At 43.8% G+C, this 27501-nt stretch overlaps 1 protein-coding gene across 4 annotated transcripts; it reads left to right on the plus strand.

Annotated features, from left to right (window-relative positions):
• Nucleotides 1–183: 183 nt before the first annotated feature.
• Nucleotides 184–27137, plus strand: pam (peptidylglycine alpha-amidating monooxygenase). Of its 4 annotated transcripts, none has more exons than XM_069723147.1 (27): nucleotides 184–256; nucleotides 2515–2648; nucleotides 2723–2851; nucleotides 3466–3571; nucleotides 4396–4453; nucleotides 5015–5102; nucleotides 5873–5964; nucleotides 6138–6221; nucleotides 7244–7292; nucleotides 7372–7439; nucleotides 8061–8141; nucleotides 8259–8335; nucleotides 8520–8623; nucleotides 9233–9426; nucleotides 9511–9570; nucleotides 13497–13772; nucleotides 16255–16384; nucleotides 17028–17144; nucleotides 17226–17298; nucleotides 17387–17597; nucleotides 17682–17885; nucleotides 18745–18860; nucleotides 19296–19392; nucleotides 19578–19628; nucleotides 22273–22521; nucleotides 22612–22671; nucleotides 23730–27137. In XM_069723147.1, exons 3-27 carry the CDS (start codon nucleotides 2757–2759, stop codon nucleotides 23906–23908), a joined length of 2919 nt encoding a protein of 972 aa, XP_069579248.1. In that variant the 5' UTR covers nucleotides 184–256; nucleotides 2515–2648; nucleotides 2723–2756; the 3' UTR covers nucleotides 23909–27137. The 4 variants fall into 4 exon arrangements, with proteins under 4 accessions (XP_069579248.1, XP_069579251.1, XP_069579250.1 ...); XM_069723149.1 differs by lacking the exon at nucleotides 184–256 and adding an exon at nucleotides 468–634; XM_069723148.1 differs by lacking the exon at nucleotides 184–256 and adding an exon at nucleotides 2340–2437.
• The last annotated feature ends 364 nt before the right edge of the window (nucleotides 27138–27501 follow it).

A 27501-nucleotide genomic window follows, 5' to 3' on the forward strand; every position in this document is an offset into this window, starting at 1 on the left:
GTTTGGATTGAAAGACGCCTTTGAGGAGCGCCATATTCACGCACAAATGGCTATACACATTTGTAAATGTTATTTTTCATTTGTAGATAATGCAAGACACGTTTGTGATCATTTTGCGTCTAATTTGTCTCAGCTGTACGTTTGAAGGGAACGGGGCTTTTATTGTGAAAAGCGGATGTTGCTGTTCCTTGCCAGGAAACAGTTTCCGCCTCGATCCAAGCGGCTGAAGACGTCCAGCAGCAGCAGCAGCGAACAGGTACGTCTTCATCTCCCGAGCACCTCTTTGTATTTCCCGCTGCGGTGTGTCGCAGTTTTTTCCGGTGAGCTTCAGTTCAGACGTGTTTCAGAGAAAAAAGGTCGCGGCTCGGACTCGAAGCCGTGTTTCCGGTGTGAACGCGGAGGTCGCTAACGTTAGCTGCGATCAGCCCGAGCAGGAGGCTGGTGGAGTTAGAGCAGGAGGCTGGTGGAGTTGGAGCAGGAGGCTGGTGGAGTTGGAGCAGGAGGCTGGTGGAGTTGGAGTAGACCCCCAGCTGCTCGTTGTGTGTCGACACCGAGGCTGAGCCGTGTCGTCGCGGGGTGAAGGTGCTACGGAGGGCGCTTCCTGTTTGCTGCAGCCATCTGTGTGCTCGTGACGGTGTGTTTCCTGCAGTTGTATTATTATTATGATGTTTTAGGAGCCTCGGTAAGAAGAATCGTGTATTTATGTCCATCAGGAGCTGCCGATGTGCCTCTGAGCACTGTTTCTGTGACCCGTGTGTGTGTGTGTGTGTGTGTGTGTGTGTGTGTGTGTGTGTGTGTGTGTGTGTGTGTGTGTGTTGGAGGAGTACGTGCTGTGGTCCATGAGGGGGAGGAAGAAGCTGGTTTCCATAGTTTCCTCATCGGGCTGTGATGTCAGCAGCAGCGCGCGCCCTCCTTCCCCTCATCCCCACCTTCCTCCACTGACAGGATGAGTCACCCGCGCGAGCACAACCATGTCAGGAGTTTCTCCCGCCATTAACGAGCATCCGGTGGGCTTCATCTGTAATGTGACACCAAGATGAATGGAGGAGGAGGAGGAGGTGTGTGTGTGTGTGTGTGTGTGTGTGTGTGTGTGTGTGTGTGTGTGTGTGTGTGTGTGTGTGTTTACATGTTAGTTATACCAGGACATGCGGCCACCACATCACTGATTTATGTTTATATTATATTTTTATGTGAATAAGTGACTGAAAAGCTACAATAATGTAGTGTGTAATATCAAAAGCAATTTGGGACGCTGTGTAATAAAATGTAAATGAAAACAGAATGCAATGATTTGCAAATCCCATAAACTAATTTAATTAGAAATAGACCAAAGACAACATATCAAATGTGAAAACGGAGAATTGTTTTATGAAAAATATATACATATATATGTATATGTATACATGTACATGTGTATGTATATGTGTACATGTGTATGTATGTATGTATATATATATATATACTGCTCATTTTGAATTTGACGGCAGCAACACAAATTGGGACAGTTTGTGTTGTGTTCATGGTTCATGTTCACCACTGTGCTGCATCACCTCTTCTTTTAACAACACTCTGGAAACGTTTGCGAACTGAGGAGACTAGTTTCTTGAGTTTTGAAAGTGAAATGTGGTCCCATTCTTGCCTGATAGAGGATTTCAGCTGCTCAACAGTTCAGGGTCTCCTTTGCATGGTAGTTTTAACCTGTATTTGTGGACGCAGCGATGAACTGTGTTCACAGACGATGGTTTTCACAAGTGTTCCTGAGCCCATGCAGTGATTTCCACTCCAGAATAGTGTGTTTTTAATGCAGTGCTGCCTGAGGGCCCGAAGATCACCACCATCCAATAATAGTTTCCAGCCTTGTCCCTTGTGTTCAGAGATTTCTCCAGATTCTCTGAATCTTTTAATGATATTATGAACCGTAGAATATTAAATCCACTAATTCTTTGTTGTTTTACGTTGAGGAACATTATTCTTAGATTGTTGGAATATATTCCTAAACAGTCTGGCATTGTTTTACTGAAATAAACAAGGCCTTCCCTGAAAAAGACGCACACAGCGTCCCAACTTTTATGGAAACGCACTTGTAAGATTGTTTAAACTGTGACAGAGGAATTTACCATGACAACTAAACTCTGCAGGTATTAATACCAGAGTCATTTCCACTTGTGACAGTTTTTATGACTAAGACGCATAAATACAAACTGTCTAAAAATGTATATCCACAACATATTCCCGGAGACATTTGTTGTGTGTTCCTGGTGTCCCTGCAGCAAAGCATCCATCACCATCAAGTGTGAAAACAGTTTAGTTCTGTAATGTGTGTTAAATGTTTGTTTTAGGGAGATCAGAGGGAGGGTTGCAGATCGGTGTGTAGCAGTGAGTGACTGTGTGTGACGCCAGCTGACCCGATCATAAACACTAGCAGCAGATCTCCATGGTAACAGCAGTCTGAGCCCGACATCTCAAAGACGTGTCGGCATCTTTGAATTAAAACTCCTGCTTTTCTTTCTCCAGACAGACTTATGAACCGTTCTACCCGCTGAGAGGTGCCGGAGCTGAATCACCGTCCACGATGCTGAAGGCGTGAGGTCGCTCTGGGAGTTCAATCCTCAACCCTTCCTTCACACTCTTCAACCAGGAGAAACCAGGTGGGCCCGTGAGCTCGTCCTCCTCCTGGTTGTCTCCGGTAGGACAGTGCTGACAGCCTGTTTCACTCTTCCAGCCCTGACACGGATTACGCTGCGATAACCAACGGCATGATGGGAGTCCGTGTGATCTGTGTGGTGGTGCTCGCAGTCATCTGTCACAGCCACAGCCTGGCAGCACCACCCCCCCACTACGGGTCCGCCAGGTAAGAACTACACCTGTGTTTGTCCTGATATAATAAAGTGATGTCCTCTTTCTTTATAGATCATCATTATTCCTCTTGTGTAAGACAACAGTTTAAAGGTGGAGTTTCTTGTTAAAATACTGCTTCATGTGTTCCTGCAGAGTTTCTGCTTTCTGAGGTGTAACGAGAAGTTCCTCTCTTATCGAACATTTACAGTCATGTGGTTCTTCACGGTTTCCTTCGCGGGTGCTTCGTCATGTTGTGTATTCACGTTATCAGCAAACAATCAGTAGACAAACAAGATGACTGGCAGGAATCAGTGAAAAAAAGAAGAAGTGCCTGTGCTCAGTTCACATGTTGGTGTCAGTCAGTACATATTACACTAAACAATAATACACATAAAATAATAATACACTGAATAAAAAAATAAAAAACAAATGCAATGATTTGAAATTCCAACCAAAATTTGGACGCAAAGATTTTCATTTTTACTGCAAATCAGTTCCAAATATTGGTTTATTTGTCTATTATTGATTACCAATAATTGATAACAGTATCAGACCAGACGCTGTTGTGTTGTGTTGTGTTATTCTGTTGTGTTGGAGGATGACTCCTGTAACTCTGGTTCCTCTCAGGTCTCAGGAGAACGACTGTGTTTCCAGGTCCAGGCAGCAGCAGCTCTTCACGAACCCTCACAACTTCTCGGTGGACCTGCGGATGCCCGGCGTCGTGCCGACCGGGGTGAGTCCGGCTCTCTGAACCTGTGCTGGACATTTAGTCACTGCTTCCTTTTACTCTCTGTTTTTAATCCAAAAATAAAGGGATTAAATATTCAAACAGAAATAGCAAATGAAATGCTGAATGAAAATAAGATTTAACTGTGTGAAGGGTTCGATCCTTCGGTTCCACCGGTGAGTTTTTACACGTCTGGTTTCAGGTTCAGGAGCTCAGCTCACCCTGCAGCTACCGACCGCGTTCACCGAAGAGTTTTTAACTGAGTACAGAATATATTTTAAAACGTTTTAATGACCTCCAGCAGATTGACGAGGAGCTGAACGTTTTTTCTGCGCTGAACACTGAATGTCTAGCAATTTTAAATTTTTTTAAATATTAACGCTGCACTCGTCGCTGTCACCAGCCATCCAATCAGTTAACCACCGACAGTGGCCTCTGATTGGTCCGCCCTTCAGAGCGGCTGTACAAACGCTAACACGAGCCGAGTTCCGAGACTGTATTCACAGAGAAGAAGAAGCTGTGAGGAAAAAGTCGGTGCAGATGGGCTCGGAAAGATTAGCATCCATTTAGAAACCCAGACGATGATCAGCACCTCTTCATCAATAACTCTTCCTCACGGGGCTCAGGGAGCATCGCATGATTCATTGACTGAAACGAGGATTATTTTTAGTCCTGAGACATTATTGAAGATGTTCTGGTGCAACATCTCTGTTGTGTTTGTTCAAACTTTTCATTTCAATCCAATAACGAGTTCAGCAGGACGTTGTGCTGCTGAACGTTTCTGTGTTCTTCAGTTATTAATCTGCTCACCGTGTTCTTTCATGTTTCAGTCCGACACGTACCTCTGCACGGCGTTTCCTGTTCCAACCAGTCGAGATGCGTATATAGGTGAGTGTGTCTTCTTTAACGCAGCGCTGCTGGAAGAGGACAGTGATGTTTGTCTTCACATAGTCATCTCTAATATCTGTTCAGTTCTTTTAAACAGAACATGTCGGAACCACAGACTGGATATAAAAGTGTTCGTAGCTTCCAGATCTGAAAAATGGTTCCGATGCAGAAGTGTCTTCAGCTGCAATACCACCGAGTGCCACTAGAGGTCGGCTCCAAAAAGCCTCCGGCTCCATAGACTCCCATTCAACTTCTCTCATCAAACCCAAAGTGAATAAAATGTGTCCATCAGTTATCTCGGTGTTGTTAGCTAAAGTCACTCCTTCTTCTTAGTTTTCTGGAGTTCCATCTGAAAATAATCCCTCATTCATTAGAAAAGAAGATTCAAGAAGACCTGTTTTGGGGGCGTGTCTGTTTGATTGACAGGCCTGTGGTGCAGTCAGGTTACAACTATCGGTGGGCGGGACGTAGTATCATCAGGTTTCCAATCAGATCAGTCAGATCCACCGCTGGCTCTTCCCCCAGCCCAACTATTCTAACCACCCTCCTCTTCCTCCTTAGTGGACTTCATCCCTCACGCCAGCATGGACACCGTCCACCACATGCTGCTGTTCGGCTGCCAGACGCCCGTCTCCACCAGCAGCTTCTGGTAATACTTTACACGCCATCCATGAACTCACTTGACGTCACTTCCTGTTTCAGACACCAGCAGGAAATGAAACATAAAAGCTCCCAGTGTTTGTCCAGTACAGCTGTAAAACTCTGAGTCAACACGCTGTGCGTCCTTTGTCTTCCAACCACACCGTCCCGTCTGACATGTTATCATGTGATTGATGTGAGCGTCATGTTTCCTCTCCTCTGGATGCATTAAGTCTGTGAGTCTGTGTTTGGCCACCCGGAGTCATTCATCACATTTATTTTCCATCAGGCACTAAAACACATATTTTTTTTATATTGCTGAGTCATGCAGTGTCCCACAAACATGGTTCAGATATTAAGAGATCAACACTACCATAAACAGATGTCTCTACTGATAATATTTTATGGTGCGATGCATGTAGTATTGTCACAAGTACTTTCACATTAATCTCTCCAGGAAATTGCAATCGCAATAATTGTTGCAAACTCTGCAATATTTGTGGGAGCTTGCAATTATTTTGTAATTCCTGCAATTATACAGCAAAAAATTCACTTAAAACTCTGTAAATGAAACTGCAATTGTTGAGAAAATCCGTTGCAAAATCAAACATTTTTGACCTCAACAAGTACAGGTCTTCCTGGATTCAGTCCTCACTGACTATATTGATCCACCCTGACTGCCTTGTTATGGGCGTGCCTGTCTCTGATTGGTCCATCCTGACTGTTGTCCATCATCACTAAGTGCTATCGATCGTGCTGCTCCTCTCTCTCTCTCTCCAGGGACTGTGGCAGCGTACAGGGAACGTGTAAAGATGAAGCCTCCATCATGTACGCCTGGGCTCGCAATGCCCCGCCCACTAAGCTCCCCAAAGGTGAGTCTCTGAGGGCGGCGGTTCGATGGAGGAGAGTTTCATGGTTTTATTGGCTCGTGCATGATTGAAACTGGGATGTTTGTCCAGAAACAGTAAATTTAGCTTTTTTTTTTATCTCCATGTCTGTGTGATTTATGTCCAGATGTGTCCTCATGTCTCTGTTCTATCTCCAGATGTTGGTTTTCAGGTTGGCAAAAACTCTGGCACGTTGTACTTTGTGCTGCAGATCCATTACGGAGACGTCAGTGCTTTCAGAGGTGAGTCCTGGTGGAAGTTAAAGTCCTGACATTGATGTTACAGACACATTATTCATGTAAAAATCAACAAATTCAGGAAAAGATCCGAGAGTGTAATTCACTAAACACTAAATAAAGAAAAGTAAAATGTTGGCATGTTTATATGATAAGTAAGTCATTTAGATGAAGCATTTTGTAACATCTGCTTTTCCCACTTCTCCTTTATGTATAATGTTCCATTCCCTTTTAACTTCTCCACTCCTGTGTATAACTCAGAAATTAGTCTGAATCATATGCAGAGATAAACATTTGAATAAGTTCTCTCTTTTCACTGTTTGTTCCAAATCATGTCTCCCAGGATACATTTCAATGACGAGAGTCCCACAGATTCATTTTTGCGTCATCACAAACATAAAGAGAAACCAGAGACATTCATCTGATGTGGTGCCCAGAACAGTGTTAAATATAATATAATATAATACAATACAATACAATATGATATGATATAAAGTGTATAAACCTGCACTCATTTCACTGCCAGTCATCAGTCTGGATCAGAGGATGAATCCTGGTGACTGTGGTGACCTCTGATTGGTCGAAGTTTTCACTTTTCCTGTAAAATACAGGATCAGAACTTGGAGCAGATAGAGAGCCCAAAATCTGTTGGACGATACCGGTTCATTATAGAGCAGGAGGTCCAGTGAGGCTGCCGGTTCTGCTCACTGGTTCCAGCACCATCAGGAAGTCCACAGTTTAACTGAGAAACCTCCACATAGGATTTACTGTTGTCAACATCCGGCCGATGTGTCATGGCTGACTAATGCCGAGTTTAATTCTGCCAGTCTTTAGTTTGTGTTTTGTGTTTTACTCTGAACACCTGAAATCCATCCCAGCGATAAAACCTTCATCCTCCTCTTCCTCCTGCTGCCCAGAGTGTTTCATCAGCACCATCGTCATCCTCTCTCCATCGCTGATGTGACTGTTTGTTCTTCATGGAGCTCATTCAGATCAAAACCTGGTGGATTTTATTTTCTGTCTTTCAGACCATCACAGAGACTGTTCAGGAATGACCTTAAGGATGACGTCCAAACCGTGAGTTTGTGAGAACTGTGTGTGTGTGCGTGTGCGTGTGCGTGTGCGTGTGACTCTGCTTCTTTGTGCCTCCTCACAGGCAGCCCTTCATCGCGGGGATATACCTGCTGATGTCTGTGGACACCGTGATCCTTCCAGGAAAAAGAGGTGTGTTTAGTTTTAATATTTAGATATTAAATCTGTTCCGTGTGGAAGGTGTGATTGATCCGTCCTGTCAGAGGTTTTAGATTTCATTCTTTTACATCATTATTTAGGTTTCTTGTACTTCCTGTTGTCTTCTGTTTTTTTGTGGAACACATGAAGTTAACTAAGTTATGACCCAAAACATTTAGTTAATTCACTCGCTGTGGAAACTTTACTGGACATCCTGAACGCGCTGCAGAATTCCTCCCTCCATAAAGAAAGGAAGTACATTCACCCTGAAAGTTTAAAGTCGCAGTATAAACAGATGTGGAACATCTGTGCTCCGACTGTAACGGCTTCATGTATTTTATCAGGAAGGCGAACGGAGGACACTGAACATCAGTTTCACTCCAGACAAAAAGTCTTCACGATCTAATGCACTCGTTTCCTCTTGTTATATACAAGGGCAGATCAATAAGTTCAGATCTCCTGATCGTCCTCAGTCTCTAAGGACACGTCTCCAGGATCGTGTCTTCGTGGTCTCGGACCCCCTGAAGCGTCGCCAGAGTCTCCGTTGATGGAAGGAAGGCAGAATGTGTCCAGCTCTTCCTGTCCTGACCTCCTTTCTTTATTTCTCCTCTTCAGTGACCAATGCAGACGTATCCTGTGACTACTCTTCATATCCCATCTACCCGTTCGCCTTCAGAACCCACACGCACCACCTGGGTGAGTCCGAACCTTCTGTCACTATCAGAACCTTCTGTCGGTATCAGAACCTTCAGTGAGTATCAGAACCTTCTGTCGGTATCAGAACCTCTTCTCAGACCAGTGTTTCCTCCACAGGTAAAGTGGTCAGTGGCTACAGGATCCGTGATGGGAGGTGGAGCCTGATTGGTCGACAGTCTCCTCAGCTCCCACAGGTACGTTATCACCTGCTGAGGATGGTTCAGAACCTCAGTGAGCTCTACTGGACCTTCATTCTGTCCATTGTGTCCATCAGTGTGACCCAGTGAAGGTGTAGAAACATCTCACGGTGAGCAGAGTGGGTCTCAGTCTCTCTGAATGTTGTCGCTCTCGGCTCAGCGGTGGATGTTTCCTCTCCAGGCTTTCTATCCCACCAGCAAGGAGCTGACGGTGAAGTACGGAGACACCATCGCTGCCAGATGTTTGTTCACCGGAGAGGGCAGAACCACCAAAACCTACATCGGGTGAGTCCTGCAACTCGTGTCATCATGATGTAACATGCCTGTGTGTCAATCAAAGGTTTGTTCTGCTCATGTATTGAACACCTCCTGTTTTATTTCCACCTGCTGGCTGGTTGTTCCTGCAGTGTTGTAACTTTGGGACGTGTTTGATCAAAAAATTTTGATTTTGCGGCAGATTTCGATGTAATTTGTGGAGTTTTAAGTTTGTTTTTTTTGTGTAAAATTGCCATCGCAGCATGCAGCATGTTGCATTATTGTCTCCTGCTCATCGGAGGTGTCTGAATGAAGAAGCAGTGTTTTCTGTCTCAACAGGCCAAAATAAAGACTTATAAATACACATTTTAAACAAAACTGGAGCGAAACTTTGATCAACACCCTTTGAATTTTTTCTGACTTTATAAATTCAATCCAGCCTCAGTAGATGAAGGAGATGTTTTCTTGTAACTGCCTGAACACTCAGTTCCCGTCCGAGAAACCTGATTTATCTGCAGTGAAAACGGAGCCGACAGCTCAGTGACAGCAGGTGATGATGCAGCTGTCAGCGTGATGTCCTGGGCACCTGAGTACCTGAGTGATGACTCCTCCCCCGGTGTTTTCCTCTTCTGTCCACAGCGGTACCTCTGGGGACGAGATGTGTAACTTCTACATAATGTACTACATGGACAGCAAACACGCCGTCCCCTTCATGAGCTGCATGGAGACGGGCTCCACCGAGCTGTTCCAGCGGATTCCAGCGGAGGCCAACGTTCCCATCACGGTCACGCCGGGTCACATGACCGCCATGATGCACATGGGACACTCAGCAGGTACAAAGACATCACATGCTACATATCTCTAACGCAGACTTTCAATTTAGATTCTTTTAACGGACATTTGTTTTTCCCTCCAAGATGATCAAGATGACAGACTGCAGCTGCCCCGACAGAAACCGGAGAAGGTTCTGGATCAGGGTGAGTTCATTGACTACTGGACTTTAAAATAACCGTGTCCATAAGAACGCACATATATAATAGTACATGACACAAAAACATGAACGAATAAAAGTGCAGCGATGTGACGCTTCAAATGCACTTTCATATCTACATGTAATAATTACTGATGATTCAGGGGTCATTTTAATGGCTGTATTTATAAGATTTGGGTGATTCGGTCGTGTACACTCGTGAAAACGTGGGAACCAGACAAACAAGACTGAAGCAGAAGCAGAGCATCTATCAGCTGATAAAAAATAAAAGATATGCAGCAGACATTTTGTCGTCATTTTAATAATCTGAATAATTTTAAAAACCAGATGAAAAAGTCGCACAGTTTCAGATCTGTCAGATCAGAACCAGGTTCCAGATCCAGTATAGACCAACAACAACAATTCACTTTCTAAACTCCAGAAACTGGTCTCCTCAGTTCCCGAGCGTTTACAGAGTGTTGTTAAAAGAAGAGTTGACGCAGCTCAGTGGTGAACATGATCCTGGAACAACTTTATAGAGACGTGTTGCTGACATCAAATTCAGAATGAGCAGATATTTTTAATAAAACAATAAAATGTCTCCGTTTCAACATTTGAGATGTTGTCGTTGGTCTATTTTCACTTAAATATTAATATAATAATAATGATTGCGTTCTGTTTTTATTTACATTTTACACAGCGTGTTTGGAAACGGGGTTGTATGTCTTTTTATGAAGTGCTTGTTTCAGTACTGCATTTCTGAAGTACCCAAACGTACGTATTTTTCTTGGTCAGGTGGCGTCTCGGAGGCATTCCTGTTAGCTTCTGCTTCGTGTTGTTGTGAACACTGAAACAGACGGGGGTTATGATGGTGTGTTGATTCAGCTACAGGAGAGAGGATGAAACGGTCTCAGACGTAACAGATCTGTGAATGTAAAGTGGACGGCAGGTGTTCCAGCGTACGTCTGTCAGTATGTTAGCTGTCGTCCGTCCTGCGGCCGTTAGCTGCTGTTAACTGTTGCTCACACTGTTTATCTTGTTTGACTTTTTCGTGTTGTCCGACTAAACGGAACAAACAAAGCAGCTCTTCTTCTTCTTGCTGCCAGGAGGTCTCGCCACCGCTCCAGGCAGGTGGAGGAGGATCTAACAAATCCAAAGAAAAAACAACCTATAGAGTAAAATAAAAAGGTTGCTTTAGGCGCTTTGTGATCGGAGGAATGTTTTGAAGCACCAGTGTTTGTTTTTCTTCTCATTACAGGGGAACAGTCCACAAAACTTACACTTCAGTACATATCACCGTTTTGTTGTCACGGTTTCCGGTCCGGTCAGGTTTGGTAAGTTTTTTTTTTTTTTTTTTTTTTTTTTTAAACCCATGGACTGCGTTTACAATGTTCCCCCCACCGTCTCCGTGGTGACGGGGAATGGTTTCCCGTCTGTCACTGCTTGTATCAGTTCATTAGAAAGTGCTTGCTTGTGTGTCTCTTTCGCTGGTTTTCTTTTATTTTTCATTTAGTTTTGACTGATGCCTGGTAGTAATGCGTCACTCCCACCAGCAGGTGGTGGTAATGCACCTGAAAGCTGCTAGTTTGTACGTAAAGAGAAGGACTTTCAATTATTTTCTCGATGAGTCTTTGAAGAGAAGCTGAAATGGTTGACAGGATGTTCCTGATTTTATTAACATTACTTAGATGAAAAACGACAGTTGCAGAGACTTGATTTATATGTGAGTGAAATAAATGAATTGTTTCATCTGGTTTCGTAGATACAGCTGGTGTCATCCACATAACAATGGAAGCTTCTGCAGTGGTTCCTTATGATATTACCTAAGTGAAGCAAGTATAGTGTGAACAGTACTGGATCTAGTACAGAACCCTGTGGAGCGCCACGACTCACTTCTGTTTGCATGGAAGACTTAATTGTCATGAATGAGTTGAAATCTATCTGATGAAGAAGGTTGTTGGTAACTTCCACCAGCTGTGATGATGAAAATCTTCAAACTAACATTTCCTGTGCAGATGGTCGCAGATTATTTGACAGCTTTTTCAAGCATTTTAGGAATAAAGATAAGTTGATGGTTAAGATGAAGTATTTTTTGAGAGATGTTTTCTGTACTTGGCGATACATCTGTGACAGTTGTAGGAAAGATGTGATGATTTTCTTCTCCTGATAGTTACAGTTTTATTAGTTTATGATTCATTACTACTGAGAACTGAAACAATAAGTGGCTCTGCAGAGCTGTGACTCAGAAACCTGGGGTTCTTCTTGTTTTCCTCTATTAATGATGAGTCATTCGCACTTCTGGCCTTACGGAGATTTTTTTTTTTTTTATTCGTTATACCGATCAGCATCTCCTCAGCGTTCCTGCTGGCGCTGCATATGCAAACAGAAAAAAGCCCTTGAAGGTTTTTAGTTCGCGAGAAGCTGGTAGCAGGTAGTTTCTCTCACGGAGCTCCTCAGAAGTGTTGGATTGAGTGGTGTGATGGTCCAAACTCCTTCATGTGCTTTGTTTAGGTTCAGTATGTGTGTGAAACATCACGGGGCTTTTAATTTGAAACAAGGGCTTTTAACTTGAAAAAGATACAGGAAGTTAATTTTGATATTGTAACACAATATACAGTATGTGAACCAGTTCAGTATGTGAACCAGTCAAAGCTCAATACTCCAAGATAATCATTCACAGACATGACTAACAGTCATGACTAACGGTGTATGTTGCAGGTACTGTAATATTGTGATTATACAACAAGTTACCAAATAAATAAAATATGTAATCTAAATGTTTTCATTTTGTGGAGCAATTCACTCTCAAAACTTTTTGTTAGTGTGATCTGCGTTTCCATGGCAACACATGGGGTATGACTAACAACTGGAAAACAATCAGTCGCATCAGCAGACTCTTATGCAATGTTTTCTACTCCAGGAAGTAGTCCGACCCTTAGCAACCGCCCTAGCAACTGAGAGGATTTCTAGTCTCCAACTGAATAAATACAGAACATAGAAACACTAAACTGATCAGCTAGTTCAGTCTGGTTGGAACAAAGATATCTGATGAACAAAGATAACTGATGAACAAAGATACCTGATGAACAAAGATACCTGATGAACAAAGATATCTGATGAACAAAGATATCCATGTTCTCATGTGTTTTTAACATTTTAGCTCCGTGTCATGTGTTCAAACCAAACCGGTCCAGCTAGCCTCCTCTAGGATTGTAAGTGCGTGACTATCCATGGTGTTATGGTACGGGTGCTCGGAGCGACCAAAAAGGACCAAAAGAGACCCGACTTCACCAAATGGGTCATTTAATAGAACTAGAACAAGTAGAAACTACATTATATTACTTATTATAGGAAACTCTATTCTAATTCTATTTTCCCATTGAGGAGGTGGAGGGATATTTCTAGTGATGAGCATGATGATTTGTTCCTTATGTTCAGTTGACCAATCAGATCTCTGGGGCGGAGCTACTGGTTGAATAATTACAGATGACGCTACTATAATGTTAAAATAAATATCTGCATTATACCGTTATTACCGCACTGTATTACAGCATTCATTGGGATATCTGTTATTGAAAATGTGAGCGAGTGTGTACGATGTGCTCTCCAAGGTTCTTCATTATAATAAATTTTAAAACTCCTCATTGATTTACACGTGAACAGTGTGTTGCTGCTTCAGTGAGTTACACACATGGACTCTTTTGTAGTCGAGGTGTGATAACACATCCGTCCTGAAGGGGTCGGAAATGTCCCACAGTGGGTGGAGGACACTTGGACGTTACAGGTCTCAGACAGTAAATAATTGTTGTGTTTGATTTTTCTGACATCGCCGTCGCTGAGAACTTCTTCTCTAACCAGCCTGTGTCATTGGCCATCTGTCGACTCTTAATGGCCTACAGTGTCCTTCCTCTTCTTCTCTGTCTGTCTGTGCAGGTGACCTCTATTCTCTCATGTCACAGCTGCTAGGCCAGAGTAAGGACGTAGTTCACGTTCATAAGTTCGACCCCAGCGAGCTGCAGAGAACCCAGGCCGAGCTGGTGGCTCAGATTGATAACTTAATGCGAATGGCCGACCTGGGCCTCCCCGGTGCTGCGCTAGCCTTCCACAGCAGGGAGGACCCGGTGTTGGTGAGGGACAGAGTTCACAGGTTCCATCAGCTGGAGGCCACAGCCAAGCCAGCGGGAGGCGCGGTGCTGGCTGGAGGACAAGGTGGGTCCTGGATGCTGTGTGGTGGTTGTCATGGCTGCTGGGAACATCCCCCCCTTTTTCCTTAGCTTCAACACATGCACACTGCATGTATGTTGGGGCGTCCCTCCAGTCTCTGCACGCACGCTGAGCTTTTTTCAACATTTTGTGTGAAGTTATTAAAACAAATGGATGTTGGATGTATGAATGATACATCTGTGTTTTACTGTGACTTCATCTCTTCAGTGTCTCCGTGTTTCTTCCCCTCGGCTGCTGCTTCCTGTTTCCTGCTCTCTTCTGTCCCCTCTGACATATCAAGGTATTTTTATACCTGTATTTATTATGCGAGCAAAAAATAAAAACAGCAACGGTTTTCGATTTGCAGCCAAGAAGTATTTAATTGTGTGACCAAAACCGATAAAACTATAACGGCAAGTGATTATATTCTCAGTTCATATATTTATGATTGCAGTGCCAGGAATTGCCTCTCAAAACTGTTTTTGTTTTTTTTTGCTTGCATAATAAAGAGACAGAAACACCTTGATGCTGCCGTGTCTCGTGGATGTGTTGCTCCTCCAGCCTCCACTGCAGCTGCCTGCATATCTTTTTGATGGCGGCCAGTTAGTTTTGAATGAGTTTATTGATCCTGCTGGTGTGTCTGAAGCCCCGCCCCCTTCACCTCAGTGACCTCAGACAGGTGGAAGATCTCAACTGTCTGGTTGCCAACATTAAAAGAGCTGAGCCTCCCTGGAGAATAAAGATGCACACTGTTAGCAGACATCCGCCTCCTCACCCACCTTCTCCCACCTCCTCACCCGCCTCTTCACCCACCTCCTCACCCGCCTCTTCTCCCACCTCCTCATCACCTGCCTCCAGGTGTGTGAAGAGCAGAAAGTGTCTGAGAGGCTGTGCCGACCGGTCGGTGGGTCGTGGTGGTTTGTAATCTCAGCGTCAGTGTTTCCTGCTCTGAGCGTCTCCTCGACTGTTCAGTTTGTTAAACGTAAATGGGAGCTGGAGTTTCCACTGGAGGAACTATCCAGGGATGTTTTAAAGCGGTAGAGCTCTGACTTCAGGTGGTTCGTGTCAGGATGTGAGCATGGCGTGAACATGGAGTGACTGGATGTTGGCGGGCAGCTCGGGAAGCTTGAATGAAACAGCAGAGGCCAGTTGACAGACGGTTGCAGTGTCACGTTTTCAAAGTAAAGCACCAGTTCGTGTGTGTGTGTGTGTGTGTGTGTGTGTGTGTGTGTGTGTGTGTGTGTGTGTGTGTGTGTGTGTGTGAGAGAGATCCGGTTTCCAGTCGACGAGGCATCCTGACAGACATACAGACCATCCTGATGGAAGTTGCGATCAGAAATGTTTAATTTTGCAGCAGATTTTCTAAAAAAGTTTGAGTTTTAGGTGAGTTTTTGGGGGGAATTAGAAAAAATGGCACGTCGACAAAGAAAAATGTGATTTTTTTTATTTTTTATTTTTTTTTACCTGATGAAGTAATAAATGTGTAATCACTTCCTGTGATAATAATAATCCTGCTGCACATCACAGGAATATTTTAGTTCTCATCTTTTTTAATGTATTTATTGAACTTGGAGAACTGTGGAGATAAAAGGTCCTAAAAGCTGCGTATGTTTCCAGAACAGACCGTCTGTGACTGGAATATAGAAACAAGGACTACATCAGCCTTTCAAAATAAGAGCTTTAGATGCTGTTTAATTCATGTTCATTCAACACATAGACCTGCTGGATGAAACAAACAAAGAGACGTCTCTGACAACTGGACGTGTGGAGAAAACTCATTTAATATCCAGTAATATGGAATCACTTCCTTTGATCACAAACATAAAATAATTCTTGTTTGAAAAGATTTACTTCATGCCGTTAATACTTTCAGCACAGCTCCTGATATCCACTTTTTCTGTGGAAAAAGCTCGGGAATTTAAAAACAAATTGTTTGAAATTTGCGTTGATTATTATTATTATCCACCAGAATAAGATCAGGACAATGAAACGATAAATGTTCCTCCGGAGTATCTGAGCAGGATGCAGCTGGAACAAAACTGCTTTTATCTTACTGTGTGGAAATGTCTCTGAAACAACAGCTGCACAACCTGCTTCAAAGTCCAGGTGGAGTCTCCAGATGTTCGTAGGTTTGCTCAGATCCATTGGAGACGACGTCACGTCCTCTCAGATCTGTCGGCATGTCAGATCTGTGTGGAGGATCAGTGATGTCATCTTCCCTCTTCATGTCCTAAAGGTTAAAAAGTCCTGCATCTTCAGTCCAGATGTTGTGAAAGGCTGCAGGTTGAAATACGAGCTGGAAGCATGTTTTTAAAGTAGAGAACAGATGAACAGATAGAAGTCAGCATGAGACCAACGTTCCTCCAAGCGTTGATGCGGGAAATCAAAGTGAGCGTTGCTCTGAGAAAACTGCATGTTAGTCTTCAGATTTCTGATGGACATGAGAAATAAATGTGTGCGTGTCTGTCTGTCCGTCTGTCCGTCGTAGACTCCCACATGGAGCAGGTGTCGTCGTGGCCGGAGAGCTCCCTCCAGCTGGGGCAGGTTTCAGGACTCGCCCTCGACTCCGACTCCAACCTGGTGATTTTCCACAGAGGAGACCACCGCTGGGGGGCGAAGTAAGTCGCTTTCACTCCTCATATAAGATGTGTTTTCTGTAACGGAGCTGTTTGGAAATGAAGAATGGATTAAATGTACCGCTGAGCAGCTCCACCAGCTGTCCTGCTGACAGACAGCGCTGATGTGGTTCAAACTACGGCCCACGGTCACAAAGCCGGACATTAGCAGCTCTCCGTATGAATTGTAAATCGTAAAAACTGCATTTAATCAGTCCCTCCTGGAGTTGAGCTTTTTTGTAATTGTTGTTGGTTCCATTTTTTTTTTTTTTTTTTTTTTTGCAGCTGATTTTCTCAAACATGTCGATATATTTTGTGAGGTTTTTTTGGGGTAAAATTGCAGGAATTAGAAAAAATTCTAAAGTGCTTCACCACCTGATAAAGTAATAAATGTGCAATCAATTTGCTTGAATTTGTGTTCATTATTGCCTTTTATCCCTGGAGGGACTGATTCATGTTGCAAATTACAAACATACAGAAGAATTTACTGACTGATCAGTGATCGGTTATTAGTGATCAGTTATTAATAATCAGTTATTAGTGATCAGTGATCGGTGGAGGACAGTCTGGTTGACATGAGGAAAAGTTCTCCTTAAATAGATGAACTGAATGTGGACCTGGCTCATGTCTTGTTCTTGCACGTCAGCTCGTTTGACAGCGAGGCCCGGTACCAGCAGAGGTCCCTCGGACCCATCCAGCAGTCCACCGTTCTGGTCGTGGACCCGGCCGAAGGAAACATCCTGAAGGCTTCAGGCAGGAACATGTGAGTGATGCCGGAGAGAGTTGCAGGTTTGTCTGTTCGTGAAGCCTCCAGACTCAAGACGCCGTCTCTCTGCTGTCACAGGTTCTACTTGCCTCACGGCATCACGACCGACGAGGACAACAACTACTGGGTGACGGACGTGGCTCTTCATCAGGTAAGCTGCAACCTCAGAGTCAACCGCAGGTTCAAATCCCCATGATGCATCAGGGCCGATGAGGACTCCCCCCTCTGCGCACCCCCAGGTGCTGAAGGTGAGCAGCGACGGCAGAGACCGAACGCTGCTGGCGCTGGGAGAGGCCTTCAAACCAGGAAGTGACAGCGGACACTTCTGCCAGCCCACCGACGTGGCGGTCGACCGCCAGACCGGGAACGTCTTCGTGTCCGACGGATACTGCAACGCCAGGATACTCAAGTTCTCCGCCGCAGGACGATACCTGACGGAGTGGGGGGCAGGTAATTCACACCTGTTAGCAGTGCTGCGATCCAGAAGGTTCACACACCGCTGGACACGCATTGACCCGTCTCTTCTGTCCGAAGGCTCGTCGGACCGGAAGCGGCGTGTACCGTTCCGGATCCCACACAGCCTGGTGTTCCTGCCCGACAGGAAGGAGGTGTGTGTGGCCGACAGGGAGAACGGACGCATCCAGTGCTTCATCGCCGAAAGCGGAGAATTTGTCAAGGAAATAAAGAAGGAGGAGTTCGGAGGGGAGGTGTTTGCCATCACCTACAGCCCAGCAGGAGGTCAGTTCGCCGAGTCAGCACATCGTGGAGTTTGAAAAGGGGCTCTGCAGACGAGGTGGAGGAGACGTCCATGCAGAAGTTCAGTCCCTGCAGGAAACTGAATGAACACAAATTCAAATAAACTCCACAATATTTGCAGGATCTTGCAATTTTTATTAAATTCCTGCAATTTTCCTTAAAAAACATCATCAGAATCTGAGCTGAAAGTATTAAAACATAAAGAAAATCTTTTCAAACTAAACTCTCTCTATTAACAACAATAACTCCTCATTTCCAACCAGAAAGTCTCTGCTCCTGTTTTCATCTCCAAATAAAACTCTGTTCACGGAGGAAACCAGAACAAGAGGAGAAACAGGAAGTGACGGGGTTTGTGGGAAATGTTCTTCACATTAAAATGATGTGATTAAATGTTTGTGATCAAAGGAAGTGATTCCATATTACTGGATGTTAAATGAGTTTTCTCCACACGTCCAGTTGTCAGAGACATCGTGCATTTTTTTTTTTCTAATTTCTACAATTTTAAACAAAAAACTCATTTAAAACTGCACAAAGTACATCGACATTTATGAGAAAATCTGTGAGACTGTCACAAAAAACCTGAAATCCTCGATCATTGACTGTCGGACCTTCACCAGAACATCAGGGCACCGTACTCATCTCTGTTAGGACCCGTCTGTCAAGTTCTGTTCGGTCTGTGAAAAGCCAATGATGTCATCATGAAATGTGGAGCTTCACCAATAGGAGGAGCTAAACGCTACAATAACTGTAACCCTCACCCTTTATGTGTGTGTGTGTGTGTGTGTGTGTGTGTGTGTGTGTGTGTGTGTGTGTGTGTGTGTGTGTGTGTGTGTGTGTGAAGATGGTTTGATCTTTGCAGTAAACGGGGAGTCTCCGTATCGCTCGACTCCACTCAGCGGTTTTGTCATAAATTATTCCACCAAGGACATTTTGGATACCTTCAGTCCAAACAAAAAGGTAAACACACTTCATCTCACACACACACACACACACCTGGAGGCCCGCCAGAACCCTGACCTTTAACCCCAGAACCACTACATCACTACTAGCCTCACCTAAACCCAGTCCCAAACATGCCTTTTATTTTACCACTGTCGTCACTTTCCTCTCCCAGATGAAACCAAACATCTGATCAACAGGGGAAACATCAGAGTCCAGAATCTTCTTCGTAAAAAGGGAGATAAAAATATATCTGTGCTTTTAATATATTCAAGAAACTTTTGTTCCCCCCCCCCGATCCAAAGCCGGTCACCAGGCCAGTGATTGGTGGAGAGCTCAGGCTCGGGTCCATGAGCGTGTTGTCTTCCTTCTGAACCACGCTGACATGTTCTGGACCAACAACAACAAGGTCGGCCGCTGGTGATCACGTGTACGCCCGTCTGTGTTTCGCAGGAGTTTAAAATGCCTCACGACATCGTAGAAACGAGGGACGGCAGCGTGTTCGTCGGGGACGCCGGCAGTAATTTGGTCTTCAAGTTTACTGCTGAGAGTAAGTTCATCTTCATTAAGACGACAAATCAAATCAGGAAAAGTTCTGTTTTAACGTGTGAATCCAGAAATCTTTTTATGTCTGTTTTTTCTTTATGTTGCGGATGATGATGATGATGATTATTATTATTATTATTACTATTATTATTATCCTGTGTACATTTATATATTTTCATAATTTTGCAGAGTTGCACCGTTCTGTGAAGAAAGCTGGAATCGAGGTTCAAGAACTTGAAGGTGAGTTTTGCTTCAGTTTCCGACGGCTCCGTGTTCTTGTTTACTGAAGCTGCACTCGGTTCTCCAAAACACCTCAAACCTGCTTCCTGCAAAAACTCCTAAAATACGATGGAACCAGCTGCTCCGTCTGAGCCGTGTGTGATGTCATCGGACGCCTGATGTGTGATGTCACCGGACGCCTGATGTGTGTATGATGTCATCGGACGCCTGATGTGTGATGTCACCGGACGCCTGATGTGTGTATGATGTCATCGGACGCCTGATGTGTGATGTCATCGGACGCCTGATGTGTGATGTCACCGGACGCCTGATGTGTGTATGATGTCATCGGACGCCTGATGTGTGATGTCATCGGACGCCTGATGTGTGATGTTATCAGACCCCTGATGTGTGTATGATGTCATCGGACGCCTGATGTGTGATGTCATCGGACGCCTGATGTGTGATGTTATCAGACCCCTGATGTGTGTGTGATGTCATTGGACGCCTGATGTGTGATGTCATCAGACCACTGATGTGTGTGTGATGTCATTGGACGCCTGATGTGTGATGTCATTGGACGCCTGATGTGTGATGTCATCAGACCACTGATGTGTGTGTGATGTCATTGGACGCCTGATGTGTGATGTCATCGAACGCCTAATGTGTGTTTTTTGCAGCGGTATGAGTTTTTCATGGATGGTATCATGATTTACGGTATATCATTATTATTATAATTATTATTATTATTATCGGTTACATTATTCAATTGAATTTAGTCTCCCTTTTGAAAATACATAAAACATGAACGTAAAGCAGGATTTTACTACTGAGGTGGATCTTCTGAAATATTTACATGCAACTGCAAGTAATGATTCTTTTTATTATAGAATAATAAGCTGATTATTTACTCCAATATTTGACTATTTGGTTGTAAAAATTCAGAAAATAGTGTCATCAGAAGTGCTTTTTGCGATTAAAGTTTAAGCCCGTTGTTTTGTTCGGTATTAAAGTTATAAACGGGACACCGACTTTCATTCTTCGAGCTGTTCGATGTGTTTCCTCCTTTGGAGACAATCCATGTTCATGTTTTTTTGCAAACTTGATTTCCGTCCTCGAGGACAACCTCACGTTTATTTTTAAGATGTCCAAAGTTATCCAACGTTGTTTTTAATCACTTTTTCAGGGGTGGAGATATTATCAGTTTTGTTTTCTCATCAATTTGAACCAGGAGTTTTAATAACTCGGTGTACTGTGATACCGCTGCAACCTGAGTGGTGACGTCACAGACGGAGGACAGAAACAAGAACACGATGAAGTTTGCTTCCCATTCACTTTATTCTGCTTGAAAAGCAGTGAAATATCCCTTCTTTCGTTTTCACAAATAGAATAAAGGTTTCCTAAAATAGAAAATGCATTTCAGACGGAGTTCAGGCTTCATTGAAAGTGTCCTCGACGTTTTAACAACATTAAAAGGTGTGAAAAACAGACGAGTCGCTCAAAGCTGGAAGGAAGGTTTTTAACTTTTCCTTTAAGTACAAAATCGGAAGCGAACGTCGGCATCGTACAAAATAATTACAAAATACAAGTCATTTTAACGCTGGTTCAGCAGTTTTAAACTCTACGGTTTGTTTCAACGTCAGGACCGAGTGTAATAATGTTATTATACAAGTTACCAACTAAATAAAACATGTAATCTAAATGTTTTCATATTGTGGAGCAATTCACTCTCGAAATATAAAACTTTTTGTTCGCGTGAGCTCCGTTTCCATGGCAACACATGGGGTATGACTAAGAACCGGAAAACAATCAGTCCCATCAGCAGACTCTTATATATATATAAGTATATATGTATGTAATGTTTTCTACTCCAGGAAGTAGTCTGACCCTTAGCAACCACCCTAGCAACAGAGAGGAGTTCTAGTCTCCAACTAAATAAATACAGAACATAGAAACACTAAACTGATCAGCTAGTTCAGTCTGGTTGGAACAAAGATATCTGATGAACAAAGATATCTGGTGAACAAAGATGTCTGATGAACAAAGATATCTGATGAACAAAGATATCTGATGAACAAAGATGTCTGATGAACAAAGATATCTGATGAACAAAGATATCTGGTGAACAAAGATATCTGATGAACAAAGATGTCTGATGAACAAAGATGTCTGATGAACAAAGATATCTGATGAACAAAGATATCTGATGAACAAAGATATCCATGTTCTCATGTGTTTTTAACATTTTAGCTCCGTGTCATGTGTTCAAACCAAACCGGTCCAGCTAGCCTCCTCTAGGATTGTAAGTGCGTGACTATCTGTGGTGTTACGGTACGGGTGCTCAGAGCGACCAAAAAGGACCAAAAGAGACCCGACTTCACCAAATGGGTCATTTAATAGAACTATAACAAGTAGAAACTACATTATAGTACATATTATATGAAACTCTAGTCTAATTCTATTTTCCCATTGAGGAGGTGGAGTGATATTTCTAGTGATGAACAGGATGTGATTTCATGATGATTTGTTCCAGGTGTTCAGTTGACCAATCAGATCTCTGGGGGCGGAGCTAATGGTTGTATGATGTGTGGTTGATGCTGTGTGGTGCTGCAGACATCACAGAGCGGGAACCCTGTCAATTATAACTTTTCGTCTCTCTGTGCAGAGATGGAGACATTCGTCCAAAGCAAGATGAAGCCGGTTCACAACATGTCAAAGACGGCAGCGATCCAAGAGAAGCAAACGGTGGCTGAGAACGCTCAAACACAGCCGGTGGTGGAAGAGGAGAAGAAGAAGAGTGCAGCGAAGCCAGGCCGACCGGAGACGGTGCTGCCGGCCGTCATCACCACCCTGCTGCTCGTCCCGCTGCTGCTCGTCGTCTCCGTCGGCGGCTTCGTCTGCTGGAGGAGGAACAGTACGTAGGACGGACGTCTCGCTGCTCTTCTTCTCTTTGAGCTCTTGATATTCGCTCTGCGTCCAGACTAATGCTGTTCACTGTTTTCAGATCGCGGGGAGGTGAAGAGTGAACCCAGCTCAGTGGGCGGCATCCTGGGGAAAATCAGAGGTGAGTCACCGACGACTTTCAAAATAAGATCTTTACAAAATGTGTGTACTGTATATGGTTTGAGGTAGTTAACACGTGTTTCCATTCATTCGACAGCTGTAGTTATCAGTTACTGTTCCACTCAGGGTTCGGTTTTAAATTAGATATACGTCTATAAAATCTTACATTTATTAACTTTAATTTTTGAAATGATATGAATGTAAGTTTAATTAGGAGAGTGCAACTGAACCTGATGTATCAGTGGAACCTCACAAACTGTCTTTGGCTGAGCAATGAGCTCTTTAACTTGAAGCTGTAATCAGCTTCCTTTCAGCGCCACCGTTAATCAGTGACGGCTCGTCAACACTCAGTCAGACTGTCTCAGGGCAGCTGTGTCCCAACTACGTCAGGAAATGTTCACTTGTTTTTTCAAACTAAAATATTCTATATATATTGAGAGAGCGGCTCCAGAGGACAAACAGTACGGAGAGACTGACTGCGGATCAGCTGATACTGATTAATATGTTAAACTGAAACTAAGAAGTCCTGTAGTATCTAAACAAATATAATATATATGTGGAGGATTTAGTGCCCTCTAGTGGTGAGCTTGCAGATTGCAGCCAATATTTGAAATTTCGGTGGCCCTGAGGGTCAAACACAAAAACATTTTCACAAACCGTGTTTTCTTTTTGCTTTTTCTGAAATGTTTTTTGCGTTTGACCTTCAGGGCCACCGTATAAATAGTGGGGGAAAAAAGCCTTGTATTTTTACAATGTGCTAATTATTGCTGGCCTGTGGGCCCAGCTGTGGAACATTTTTTTCCAACAACTGTAAAGAAAGACTGGTGCAGCGCCCCCATCAGGTCGGACTGTGTTACCGCACTGAGCTGAACCTGTTGTAGTGACACCATGTGTCAGCTGTCACTCATCTTCTGGGAGTTTGTTGTGACCAGAAAGTATTTCTAACATGAATTATTTTCATGCTGATCCTCAGTATGAATATCGTAGATGTACTCATCCTCCTGTCAGTGACTCCTCCTCCTCCTCCTCCTCCTCCTCCTCCTCCTTCTCCTCCGGCAGGTAAAACCATGGGCGGGCTGAACCTGGGGAACTTCTTTGCGTCCCATAAGAGTTACAGCCGTCAGGGCTTCGACCAGCTGAGCACCGAAGGCAGCGACCAGGAGCGTAACGGCGAGGACAGCAGCGACTCTGAGAACGAGGAGTACTCCGCCCTGCCGCCTCCTCAGGCGTCCACCTAGAGGCGATCTGCAGGCCCGTCCACCTTCTGCTTACACTGCTGAGATGTGGTTATTCATCATGTGTGTAACTGTTGTGTCAGCTGCCAATCTTACTGTTTATATATTTAAATATCTTATTGTACATACAAGATCATTTGCCATCATGTAGATAATTTATTACATCTTTTATTTAATTTAGCCTCGTTGGCACCATTCGCCCACATTTCTATTGGTTCCCCCCAAACCCAGGTTTGTTTTACTGAAACGATGGTTCAGTCCACAGAGCGGATGTTTAAAGTGTCTGCTGTCACAGTCGGCCTTAAAAAAAAAAGAAACAACGAACCTGTTCACAGGTTGAGATCATTCCACTTATATCTCCTGTGTTTCAGGAGCTGGTCTGAAAATTAGTCGAAGGAAATTCTGGAAATGTTTTGTGTTGGAAACAGGAAATGTCCAACGTCAGCTCATTGTTGGATTCTTGGCCGATCCGGTTAGAGAAGCTCCGGGCTCAGTTTTCATGGCGGCGCTGCCAATCAATAGCACCAAATCACAACACGGGTTATTTCATGGCACTGAACACATTTAAAGTCCTGACAGCAGTGTTCATCTGACGGACGTTACTGGACCTCGTGAATCGTGTGCTTCAACTTCGTCACAAGTTTATAGTGAAAGCTTTTACGTGATATCTTGTGACCGTTTTCACTGAGTGCTTCAGAGAAACAGATGTTTCTTATTGTATCTTTAGACTGCAGGAACGCTGTGGAAGCCGACCGTGGTGGCTGTAGACTGGAGGCTCACATTGTGCTGTTGGAACCGTCCCATTGATCTGTTATCTGGATTCAAATATGGCGCCCGATCTCTTGAATGAAAATTGCTTGTTTGGCCATGTGCAAAAAAAAAAGAAGTGTTTATATTGGTGTTGTGCACCACTGAGCATACATCTACAGACAGGATGTAAAAGAGTTCGTAGCTTCAGGTCTGTAAAACGGTTCTGATCCAGAAGTGTCTTCAGCTGCAATACCAGCGAGTGCCACTAGAGGTCGGCTCCAAAAAGCCTCCGGCTCCATAGACTCCCATTCAACTTCTCTCATCAAATCCAAAGTGAATAAAATGTGTCCATCAGTTATCTCGGTGTTGTTAGCTAAAGTCACTCCTTCTTCTTAGTTTTCTGGAGGTCCATCTGAAAATAATCCCTCATTCATTAGAAAAGAAGATTCAAGAAGACCTGGTTTTGGGGGCGTGTCTGTTTGATTGACAGGCCTGTGGTGCAGTCAGGTTACAGCTAACGGTGGGCGGGACGTAGTATCGTCAGGTTTCCAATCAGATCGGTCAGATCCACCGCTGGCTCCTCCCCCAGCTCGTCCAAATATGGTCACTTCCTGCTCCAAACCGCTCCGAACTAGCAAGATGGTGACGGACAGAATCTGAACTGGAGGATTCATAACGTTCACAAACCAACGATGACATCACTGATGGTTGATGACATCACTGCTGGTTGATGACATCACTGATGGTTGCCGCGTGCATACACCGCTGTGGTTTGGGTTATTTTCTGTCGACAGCAGCCCGTTTCAGAAGAAGAACTGTGTCCCGTGTCAGTTTCAGCTCGGTGCCTTGCTCAAGTGCACTTCAGCCTCGGGGGTTGATTCCTTGTTTTTCCCTGCTGCTGGCCCTCGGGGCGCCCGGCTGCTGGTCACAGTGCTCGCTCCACTAAAACCGGGCCCTGAGCAGAACCAGAACATTTCTGCTGTCACTGTTTAGTGGTCGACTGATTACCTTGCAGTGATTTTCTGCTGAGTCATCATGTCAGAATCCAGTGATGAGCTGTGGACATTTCTCAGCACAGATCCAGTTCAGCTGCAAACAGAACTTCCTGTTTTAAATCTCTTCCATGTAGTGACACGTCGCTTCATTTCAACACGCGTGTTCGTGTTTCAGTTCTTTCACATTTCACCTGTGATTTTGTGCCTTTTTCTATTTTTGCCTTTTTTTCATCACCTGCCGTTATTAACATGAAGAGCTGCTAGTCGAGATTCTTACAGTCAACAGAGGATCAGACATGTGTGTGTGTGTGTGTGTGTGTGTGTGTGTGTGTGTGTGTGTGTGTGTGTGTGTGTGTGTGTGTGTGTGTGTGTGTGTGTGTGTGTGTGTGTGTGTGTGTGTGTGTGTGTGTGTGTGTGTGTGTGTGTTTGTGTGTATTTGTGTGTGTGTGTGTGTGTGTGTGTGTGTGAGTGAGTGTGTGTTTGTGTGTATTTGTGTGTGTGTGTGTGTGTGTGTGTGTGAGTCTGTGTTTGTGTGTATTTGTGTGTGTGTGTGTGTGTGTGTAATGACACCACACACGTTGGAGCCTCATCAGGTAGTTTTCATTGTTTCACCTTCAGATCACTTCGTTGCTTTTCATTATTATTTTCATGCTGTTTTTTTTAAACTCTTCCTGACTTGTAAAATCAACAGCAGTGAACATTAACATTTGTTTTTATTATTGATGAATCTGTCAGTTATTCTCTGTTATTTGATCAGAAACGATATAAAGGTTTCATCTTGATCCAAACCACAAGTGAGCATCACAGACGAACAGCTGATGGATGACAGAAAGGAGTTCATGTTTTAATTTAAAAACCTGATCATCATTTCTTTAACCAGTCATGACATGATGGATCTGGATCAGGATCAGATCAGATTAGATCAGATCAGATCAGATTAGATCAGATCAGGGTGATGGATCTGGATCTGGATCAGGATCAGATCAGGATCAGGTTTTCCTCTGAACCACCAATCAGACCTCTGCATCGGGTCCAAGTCGTCTCTAACTCACTTCCAAGAAAGCTTATTGATTTGATTGATTTTTATCTTCAAACTATAATAATTAGCTGTGACAACAGGCATGTGCAGGAGGACAACAGTTAATGTGCATGAATAAAAACACACACACACACACACACACACACACACACACACACACACACACACACACACACACACACACACACACACACACACATTTTAAAGCCAGTAGGATGAAGAATGTTTTGAATTCTCTGCTCAGGTTTCATTTCGTTCGCTCCGTCCTTCTGTTCGTCTTCATATCTGCAGCTTGTTTGGATGAACGACTTCCTTCCCAGCATGCCATAGATTTCTGATGTTACAGTCACATGTGGACTCTCTGATATTGGTGGTGACACACTGGTTTTTGCTGCAAGAGTACTATTTTCAGTAACTGTTATTTGTGTAATAAAGTGTCTGCAAAGCATCTGAGTGTTGTGGAGCTTGTTTGAGAGTCGTCGATACGTAGATGTTACTTTACTTTACAGTCAATATGCTTCTCTGATACTAAAAAACCTTTAGAAAATCTTTTTATTTTGCACCATGTTCACTTCAACCCCAAAAAACTGAAAACTGGAGATGACTGAGTCAATGTTTCAGGAGTTAATATACTTCCCAGTGTTCCTGCATTAGTAGGTATGAACCACAGACTGTTTATAAAAGAGTTCGTAGCTTCCAGGTCTGTAAAATGGTTCTGATCCAGAAGTGTCTTCAGCTGCAATACCAGCGAGTGCCACTAGAGGTCGGCTCCAAAAAGCCTCCGGCTCCATAGACTCCCATTCAACTTCTCT

Source organism: Brachyistius frenatus, unplaced genomic scaffold (genome assembly GCF_029030835.1).
Source record: "Brachyistius frenatus isolate BFR_SWC_R1_liver_20210118 unplaced genomic scaffold, ASM2903083v1 Contig_317, whole genome shotgun sequence".
Taxonomy (NCBI): domain Eukaryota; kingdom Metazoa; phylum Chordata; class Actinopteri; family Embiotocidae; genus Brachyistius; species Brachyistius frenatus.